Here is a 10,640-nt window from a genome sequence, read left to right as displayed (position 1 = left end):
ACTAGGCCAGGAAGTGAGGGCCTCCTCTTGATAAGTAAATTAATCTTAAATAAATTGCTTAAATTTTTTCTAATTGAATTGTCTCGGGTGATTAATTCTAATTACCCCAATATTAATCAACTCAAGGAAGTTTACCAGTCAGTTTTGGTTAGACTTAAAATGGGATCAGGTGATCTTGGTGTCAAACCTAAACAAAGTCTGAATACCAGCTCCCTTGCTTTCAAGGAAATTTCCCTGAAAAAACCAGTTGATTCCAGTAAGGGAGTTGATGGCTCCTATAAGGTCAATTCTAATCCCATTAAGAAGTCTATTAGTAGATGTAAATTCTGCCCTGCTTCCGACCATGCTAGTTTGAAGTGTACTTCATATAAATCCCTTGAGCACAGGAAAGCTAGAGTAGCTCAGTTAGGACTGGGCAATAAATGCCTAAATCATGGACATGGTTCTTTGGAATGCCCTGGGTTAAAGGCTGCTCTGCCTTACAAATGTTTTGTTTGCAACAAACCCGAGCACCATGGAGACATGTGTCCTATGGCTTATAAGACACCACTTTCTGAAGGGAAAGTGTTTAATTTTCATAATTCAACAGATTCCATTATTCCTTTGGTCTCCCTTCCTATTAGCAGAGGAAAGAGAACTGCCCAATGTCTCTTTTTACTGGACACTGGAGCCCAGTTTTCTATCATTAACAAGGAATTTGTAGAGGACAATGTTGGACCTTGTTTAAGTCCTCCTATGGACAAGTTAGTTTCTTCATTTGGTTTACCTCTAATGAATAAAAGAGGTTTTAACTACACTGCTAACTTAAAACTCCCTTCAGGGATGAATTTGTTTAGTTTGTTCTTTGCCACTGAAGGATTCAACTTGTCCTTACAAATTCCTTCCTTATCTTCTGTACTACTTAGTATGAATAATGACCAATTTTTGTCTCGCCAAGTTTTCCAAAAGTAAAGGGAGACCAACTGAACGTTTTAGGGATCATTGGAAATGATATTCTTCAAAACTTTAAACACTTTTCAATTGAAAGTGCCCCCTTGTATGGTAGCCCGTCATGCAAGGTTATCAAACTTGCTGATGGTTACATTCCATACGGGACTGGGGCTCAATATATCCCTCCTAGTGAGAAGCCTTTCTACTTAAAGAGAATGATAAGGGGGATTCCTGAAATGCCCTCTAATGAGATCCAAGACGTTGATAGTTTCAAATGTAAGGAGAGGCCTTTGAGGATAAAACCAGACTCTGACTTTGGAGTGGATTCTTATAATTGCTTAGAGGAATATTATGGAGATTCACTTGTTTTCTATAATTCTTCTTGCAAGACCAATGGAGTTTCTCTAAAGAAAACTGAGAAAGGCACTTCCCCTAGTCAGTCTAATAAGACTGTTAAATGTTTTCCTCCCAAAAGGTTAGCCAAAGAAAAGTTTCTTGTCAACTTCTGTTTAGAACCTGTAAGTTCTCAATTTGATCCTTTGTAGGAAGTCTTTATTAATTCTAATGTTGAGTATGGTCTTGACAATTTCTATTCTTTAGAGTCCATTGGTATTAAAGAGGAACAGACCCCGGATATTAATAATTTACACATTGATGAATTTAAACAGTCCATTTCCTTCAAGAATGGACATTACTATGTGAAGATCCCGTGGAAAAAGGATTTGGTGGATCTTGTTCTCTCTAACCTTAAGATATCTCTAGCTGTGGCTCAAAAGGTTTATGACAAAATTGAGCAAAAGGGGCTTAGAGAGGAATATGAAGCTGTGTTTGACCAGCAAGAGGCCTTGGGTATTATTGAGCCAGTAACTAAAAGAGTCCCTGGACAAATCTTTATACCCCATAGACATGTGTTGAAGGATGATGATCTTGCCACTTCTAGAATAAGGCCAGTTTTCAATAGCTCTCTCAAAGTAGGAAAGGCTCCTTCCTTAAATGAAACAGCATTCCCGGGAGTTGACTTGATGAACAACCTCCTCTCTCTCTTGTTGTATTTCAGGACCAATAATCATGTCATTTTGGCTGATGTTATGAAAGCCTTCTTGCAGATCCGTTTGAAGGATGAGGCTGATTGTAACCGGTTCTGTTTCTTCAGGAGGATTAAAGACAAGTATATACCCTTCAGGTATAATACTATCATTTTTGGCTTCATTTGCTCCCCTTTCATTCTAAATTTCTTTATCCAACACCATATTTCTTTGCAGCCTGACTCTCTAACTGCCTCCTTTATCAAAGATAAATTTGATGTAGACAATTTGGTCTACACAACCAATGAGCTTTGTTCCCTCCCTGCAATGGGCGAGAAGATTAATGAGATACTCAATGGAGGTTTACCTCTCAGGGAGTGGACATGCAATTCGACTTCTGTTCTTTCTGTTCTTGATCAAGAAGTAGTTTGCAATAAAGAGGAGGTTAAAGTCTTGGGTTATATTTATAATAAGGATTATGATACTTTGAGAATCAAGGATGTTTCCCTTGACAAAGATGCCTCGACCAAAAGACAAGTTTTGTCTTCCTTGTCTTCTGTATTTGATCCTTTAGGGTTTTTCTCTCCTGTGCTTTTGCATGGAAAAATCCTTATTAGAGAGATGTACCAAAAGATGGTGGATTGGGATTGGAAATTGGATAGAGAGTTACTTGTTAGATGGAACAGGTTATGTGAAAATTTTAGCGAGGTTAATAATCTATCCTTTAAAAGGAAAACCTTTTGTACAGAATTTCCCATTTAATTGTTTGTATTTGCTGATGCTTCCAAGGAAGCCTATGGATGTGCCATATATGTAGGGCAAGAAGGAAGAGAATTAAAGGAGTCTAATACCTCTCTTCTATTTGCCAAGGTCAAGGTGGCTCCTATTAAACAAAGAACTTTACCGTCTTTGGAGCTTATGGCAACTTTTCTATCTTTGAAATGCCTCAACACTATTTTTGAGGAAGGACTGGTGTCTGCCCCACTGGTTGAATCTGTAGTGCTCCTTGTTGATAGTCAAGTTGCCCTTTCTTGGATCCTGACCAACAAGGCTCCTAAGAAAAATATATTTGTCAATAATAGATTGAAGGAAATTTCCAATCTTTTGGAAATTTTCAAGGCCAAGTTCACACCCATTTCTTTTACTTATGTTCCTTCTGAACATAATATGGCTGATTTCCTAACTAAACCTTCTAGTGCTAAGGTGTTCAAGGAAAAATTCAATTGGTGGGTTTATGGACCTGAATGGTTGTTGTTGCCTCCTCATACTTAGCCAAAGGGTCACTTGGGATGTATTCCCTCCTGTTTCAAGGGAGACATTGTCAATCCTGCTGTTGTACAAGTTGACACTCCTCTAATAGATGTCTCTAAGTTTTCTTCCTATAGTAAACTTCTTCATCACACTTTTTTGATTTTTAAGGCTGTCTTTCTGTTCAAGAAGTCTAATGCTGACCCTGTTAAGGCAGCATCTAATCATTTGATGAGTATTATGCAAAGAGATTCCTTTCCTGCTGAATTGGCTTATCTGCAGAATTCCAACACTAATGACGTACCTCCTTTGGTAAGTCAAATGAACTTGTTCTTGGATAAGAATGGTTTGATTAGGTCCAAGGGCAGAATTGACAAGAACATTAACCTCAAATATGAGGTTGTCAATCCCCTTCTCTTATCCAAATATCATCATTTAACTAAGATACTAATTTTCTTTGCTCATTGTCAAGTTATGCACATGGGACTACAAGTCACACTTAATTTCCTTCGTATGCACGGATTCTGGATACTTAAGGCCAGACAAGCTGTTTTAAGCATTTTGAAGGATTGTATAGTTTGTAGGAAATACAATTCCCGTGTAGTAAGACTGCACTAGCCTCTAGAGACCTAGTAAGGTCTCTAGCAAACAAAAACTTGTTATAAATTTTGTTCGAAAGTGTTATATTTCTTAAACACTTTCATTTTGTTGTCGGGGAGGCTGTGGTAATTGTTATTACGGGAATTGCATTGCTTACCTTGAGCTACGGCAATTTCCCGAAAGCTTGTTTAATTTCGAATCGGGAACCTTTCCTGTAACTTTGTACCACACTATCGTAATTTTAATTAGTATATTATTAAACTCCCCTCCCTCTTTATTATTTATTAAGCCTATGTTGTAATTTTGATTAACAAATCGGGAACTTTGAGAACTTACTTAAAGTATTAGTTGTCCCCAGACGCTGCCGGGCAGCGGCGGAGGAAGGTTGTTCCGATCATAACTCCAGACGACCTTCTTGTATTATATGACCACGAAATTTGGGAAGAAAAGGAGCTCCTTAGATCACACCTATGCTGCTATTGAATCCTCCCAGGAAGTTAACAACATGGATATGACTCTGCCACAGAGTCGGAATAATGAAAACTGTGAAGGAAGTAGCATTAGAGAGACGTCAACACAAGGAGTAGGAGAGGTGAAGGACTGGGCCGAGATAGCTGAGAACTCGAACGACAGTGTCAACAATGCCGGTTCCCGTGCCAAGAGAATGAAGGTTAGTGGAACGTCTGAAGACCAAGCTAAAACTGCCACCACGAAAGATTCCTTAATGACTGCAATAGAAGCAGCCGGCATGGACCAGGACTTGATAATTGAAGAAAATAACACCGCAGACACTAAAGCAGCTGATGTGAATCAAGATATTATAGTCGGGGACAACAACACCACAGGTAGGGAAAGAGTCATGATAGCATTTCCAGAAAAATGTAACCTCTCTCTGGAAAACAAATATACCTGGTATATGGCTATATTAAAACAACACCCTGAGTGTAGGCCACTCTTTAAGGAAGGGAGGAATGCACCATATATCACATTAATCAATGGTCAGCAATATAACACCATGATAACAGATGGGTTCCAGGGACAAGTAATGAAACCTATAACTGGCTTACAACGTACTGTGGTCATTTTTGACGTACCTACTTATATAAATGTCAATTTATTAGTGTCCACCAGGATTCCAGTGGCTAAAACGACGGATGGTTGGGAAAAATCCAAGGCCACAACTCCTAGGAGCAGTATCAGAACCTATTGACAGAGAAACTCACATCATCGGCGTTGGAAGGAAGAAAGTTGCTCCCTATGTTCCAGAGCCAGACCTGTGTCAAAGGTGTAGCAAATGGGGACACAAAAGTTGGCAATGTCGAACTACATATGTGCGATGCAGATACTGTGCTGGGGGACATCTCTCAGAGGAATGCTGGGAAAAGATACAACAGAAAGTAGCTGTACCACCGAAATGCTGCAACTGTGGAGGTCAACACAATGCAAGTTCTCCAGTATGCCCTAAAAAACCACGCTACAAGACTCTACCACCAAGTATACCAAGTATACCCACTACTGTATACCAAACCGCTCCTCCACCTACAAGAACTGCTTGGAACGTCACAGCAATGCAGGAAGAATTTCCACCTTTGCAACAGGAGAAAGCAACAACTAATTCTACAACTAAGGTGAGGTCACTATCCATTACTCAGTCAAATAAAGTAAATATAGTGGCTAAAGAGCAGGAACGACTAAGTTTAGCAGTGGACAAACTTAATACATTGTTAAATGAAAGTATAGAGGAATTAAGAGCAGATAGAGTAAGACTTGAGAGAAAGATGAAAGAATACACAGACTCTAAATTTAAAGAAGTGCAGGAATTAGTGCATCAAAACACACAAAAAGTCCAACAGGAAGTACAGGAATTTGTGCAACAAGACATTCAGAAAGTGCATCATGAATTACAGGAAACTGTGTATCAAGGCATTCAGAAAGTTCATCAAGAAGTAAAGGAAAATGTGCATCAAGAAATACAGAAAGCTAATTGTCAACGAGCAAAGAATATGGAATCTATCATGGAAAAACTTGAAATTTTGAAAAAGCGAGATAAGGAGAGACATGAAAATTACGAACAGCTATCTAGGAATATAGAACTAATTCTAGAGAAATTTGAAGCCTTCAGAATAGAAGTCTTTGCTAGCCAGAACAATAAACAGTGGCCCCCACCAAAATGATGCAAAACCCTACAATGAATAACAAAATTTTCCATTTATTGACATTGAATGTTAATGGACTAAGAGATAGGATAACTGATATATATGCATATATTCTTCAACAGAGCCCTGACTTCATAGCTGTACAGGAAACTGGACCAGAGGTGTATGAACTCAGAGGATATTATCAACATATTCTTAGTTGTGATGATGGAAGCAGTAGAGGTATAGTTACTTATGTTAAGTCTGGACTTCCAGTTACCTTGGTGCCCTGTACATTGATAATTTACCTCCGCACATATCAGAAGAAAGTACAATTCTTTTGGGTGATCTTAATGCTAGACATGTAGACCTAGGTAGTTTTAAGACTTCTAATACTAATGGCGTAAGGTGGGTAACTTTTCTTAAAGCTAATAATAATGTACAAATTACTGGTGCCAAAGTCCCTACACATGTTCAGGGAGGAAGACTAGATTATGTTGCCATTTTGTACGTGTGAAACTAATGTTGTACCATCTCTTCTCAGTGACCACTTTGCCCTTAAGACATATATCCTCCTCTCCACAACCAACATAGTACACAGAAAAAGGTTAAGCATCCCCTCAAGTAAATTTCCTGGGCTCCTGATCAATGTTAAGAAATGGTACAGTAATAACAATATTAATTTACAAGATGCCAATGATATTTATCAGGGATTACTTAAAGTAATTAATGAATATGTAGACAACAACAAGACTAGGCAGAAGCACACTCATAACACTGGGGAACAAAATTCAACTTTTTGTCAGTTGCATACTTTTTGAGACCTGTTTCTGGGTAAATTGAGGTCACTGATTTCAAATATGGCACTGGGTTTTTTTTCTATCGGGTCTAGTTTTGTTGCGGTGAGTTACCTCCCATTTGCTACTCTATATAGTTAGACTACCATATACTACTGCTAAAAATCTAAACCAGCACACAGAGAGGAATTACCAAACACGTAGAATTAATTTTTAATTACTTTTGACAAGTATATTTTGGATCCATCAGTTGCTTTTGTGAACTATGCCAGATTTATTCAGGCACAAACTTGCGTTTAATGGACTGTCTTGAATATCACCTCTCAGTGCAGTCTCGCTGAATGCTCCAGCAATAGTCCACCATCATGTGAATGTCCCAGCGACCTTGATACCTGTCTTCCATGACTTTGATATCCTGGTGAAAGCGTTCACCTTGCTCATCACTCACGTCCCCTAAGTTTGCCGGAAACAGTTCAAAATGACTGTTCAAGAAATGCATCTTAATGCTCATGTTGCAACCTAACACATGAAAACTTTCCATCAAAGATTCAACGAGCTCTTTATAGTCCACTGATTTCCTGTTTCCAAGAAAGTTCCTTACAACAGAAACGAATGCTCCCCATGCATTTTTCTCAACATCAGTCATGGATTGACTGAAGGCTTGGTCTTTAATCAGCGTCCTAATTTGAGGGCCGTCGAAAATACCTGCTTTGAGTTTTTCTAGCGTTAAACCAGGGAACACTTCACACAGATACTTAAAACAGTCACTGTCATTATCGAGCGCCCTGACAAAATGTTTCATAAGGCCCAGCTTGATGTGAAAGGGCGGGAAAACAATTTTTTCACTTTCCACTAGGGGTTCATAAATGATGTTCTTTTTCCCAACATTGAGGCTTTCCCTAACTGGCCATTCCTTCTGAATCCAGTGTCTGTCTTTGGCTCTGCTGTCCCAGAGGCAGATAAAGCAAGGAAATTTTGTATACCCACCTTGCTGTCCTAGCAAAAAATTGACCATTTTTAGATCAACACAGATGATCCATTTGTGTTCTTCATATTTGAGTAGCTCCAAAACCGTTTTGATGTGTTCATATTTTTCTTTCAGGTGTACTGAGTGTCCTATGGGTATTGCGCCAAAGATGTTGCCTATATGTAATAAAACACACTTCAGAATCCGCTTAGAGCTATCTATAAAGAGGCGCCACTCTTTCGGATCATAACCTGGAGCTCCCATCGCGGTGACTAATCCAGGAATATCACAACAGTAGACGAAGGCAAATTTAGAATCAAAGAACTGTAAGAGGTTCTTTTCTCTGTTGCGAAAGAATGTTACCTTTGTGTCTATTTTCAGCAAGTTTTTATCTTTTAACCGTGAAGCCAACAATTCTGACAGCTTTTTAGACAGACCCAGATCTCGAACTAAGTCATTGAGTTCTGCTTGGCTAAATGTTTCCGGTTCTGTTTATATGCCTGCAAAATCTAAGTCATTTCTGTTAGTTGACTCCTCTGTGACCTCAGTGTCACATTGACTGTCAGATTCAACAGAAGCAAGTTGAGTGAGGATAGGCTTTGGAACATCATCTGAATGGGGCACAGGCCTGATTGCTGAATCTAGACTAGGGTATGTGATAAGATGATGAGTTTTACTAGTGAAACCAGCAACACGAGTCACGCAAAAGTAACAGTCTGTGACATGGTCCCGTGGCTCACGCCATATCATCGGAATACCGAATGTTATTTTGTCTTTTCCTTTAGTCCATTGACGCAAGTTTTCTTCGCAGGAATGACATACCTTATGCGGTGCCCATGGTTTGTCTTGGTCTCCAAGTTTCACTTTAAAGTAGCAAAAGTAAGCTCTCTTCACAAATTCACTAATGTTCCTTCTTTGCTTTGGAGCTGTCAATGCACCACAAATGTAGCAGAATGAATCCGGGCACGTCACACATTTCCTTCTACTTGCTATAGAGGCCATGTTTCCTTTGATTGAAGTCAACACTGTTTACAGAATGATCACACCTGGAAAAGAAATAAAATAATTGTTTTAATGAAATAGAATAATAATGCACACACAAATCTATATTTGACGCACTGATGTAATTAAGAATAGTATTTGATGAATGTAAACTAATATGCTTATTACCTCCCTTTGCTATTTTCAGAACATGTCACCTGATATGTAAATTGCCGCGTACCATCAAAACTAGACCTGATCTGCACAAACGAATGCCATTTTCAGAATCTGTGACCTCAAATCTACCAGAATCAAGTGTCAGAACTCATGCAACCGAAAGTGTGTTCCCCAGTGTAATCAAAAGAGATCATATGCACATGACCCTGTTATATTAAATTGTCAGGATACAATGGCAGCCTTACAGAGTAGATGGCAAGCACAGCCAAATGATCATGATGTCAAGAGAGCTATGGGAACAGTTGCTAAACATTTGTCTGAGCTAAAGAGAGACATGAGGAAGAAGTATTGGGATGAGTTTCTAAATAAAATTCGTAACACCAAATCAATACAGGAAGTTTGGTATTACGTTAATAAGGTCAAAGGTAAGAAAACTTCAGTAACCAGTGACTCAAATCCTGCAAAAAAGGTCAAAGAGCTCATTAAACAATGGAGTTCTGCTTCTGCTTTGTCTAGTCTGCCTGTTGGACATCAAATTGCTCTGGCAGAGAATAGGTTACAAAGGTTACAATTAGTAAATCATAATGTTAAGTTGGATGATGACACTTGTGTACCTATATCAATAGATGAACTATTATATGCTGTCAAAAGTGGTAAATCAACAGCCCCTGGTGAGGATGGACTTACATATAATATTATAAATGCATTCCTGAATATTGACGGGAAAAATCCCATACTAGATATGTTTAATGTGTCTTACAGAAATAGTACGTTACCCCCAACATGGAAATCAGCCATAATCATACCTGTACCTAAGAGTGATGGGAAATTTTGACCAATCTCACTTACCAGCTGTTTGTGCAAAATGATGGAAAGAATTGTCTTACGTAGGTTAATTTATAAAGTGGGTGATAAAATATCTGAAAATGAATATGGTTTCATGAAGGGACGTGCTACTAGCGACTGTTTTGTTCATTGCTTAGCTAATACCAGTGCTTCTTGTCAAGTATATGTAGATTTGAAAGGTGCCTTTGATAGATCTAATAAAGAAGTTATACTAGAGGAACTTGTATTGAAGGGAGTCAAAGGAAAGTTATTAGGATGGATACAAGACTATTTGTATAATAGAAAAGGTAAGGTTTGGTTACAGGGAACACTATCAGATGAAGAAACATTCGAGTTAGATACCCCCCAAGGTGGAGTTCTAAGTCCTATGCTATACAATATACTAATGGATAAAATTGCTAGATATGAATTTACACAGGGTACCAAAGTCATCATTTATGCTGATGACATACTTATTCAATATGATACACCTAAAACACTTAGCAAGGCTGTGAATGAACTTGAACAACTATGTACATACATGGGGCTTGTCATAAATGAAAACAAAACTAAATTTCAAGCTAAACAGAAAAAGTGTAGGAAACCTACTGTAAATGGTGTAAAAATTGAGCGTGTCCTTAACTACAAATATTTGGGTGTACAATTAGGTTATAGAAATGCTAATTATTGTATTGAATATGTTAAAAATATGTGTGTATCTAGGCTACCCCTCTCAAAGTCTTAGCAAAGAGAGGGTCAGGTGTTGGTGTACCTATAATTCGCATGTTTTATGTGATACGTTCCCTCATAGATTATGTTTCACTTGTGTTGGTGCAATACGATACACAACAACTTAAATGCTTAGAAGTCATACAAAATAAGGCAATGAGAATTATTTTAGGGTGTGCTACAACAACTAAGATAGAGGTATTAAGAAGAGAGTTAAGATTACCCA

General features: G+C 38.3%; 1 protein-coding gene across 1 annotated transcript; it reads left to right on the top strand.

Annotated features, from left to right (window-relative positions):
• Positions 1–8,568: 8,568 nt before the first annotated feature.
• On the top strand, positions 8,569–9,798 carry LOC143021517 (uncharacterized). Its single transcript, XM_076179091.1, has one exon. It carries the CDS (start codon positions 9,093–9,095, stop codon positions 9,693–9,695), a length of 603 nt encoding a protein of 200 aa, XP_076035206.1. The 5' UTR covers positions 8,569–9,092; the 3' UTR covers positions 9,696–9,798.
• The last annotated feature ends 842 nt before the right edge of the window (positions 9,799–10,640 follow it).

Source organism: Oratosquilla oratoria, chromosome 42 (assembly GCF_046742065.1).
Source record: "Oratosquilla oratoria isolate Oo_2021 chromosome 42, ASM4674206v1, whole genome shotgun sequence".
Taxonomy (NCBI): Eukaryota; Metazoa; Arthropoda; class Malacostraca; order Stomatopoda; family Squillidae; genus Oratosquilla; species Oratosquilla oratoria.
The sequence above is the reverse complement of the archived record's forward strand: the minus strand, read 5'-3'. Positions and strand labels throughout refer to the sequence as shown.

Coding starts and splice junctions, on each gene's coding strand:
- LOC143021517 (XM_076179091.1), top strand. CDS start 9,093: ATGGCAGCCTTACAGAGTAGATGGCAAGCACAGCCAAATGATCATGAT.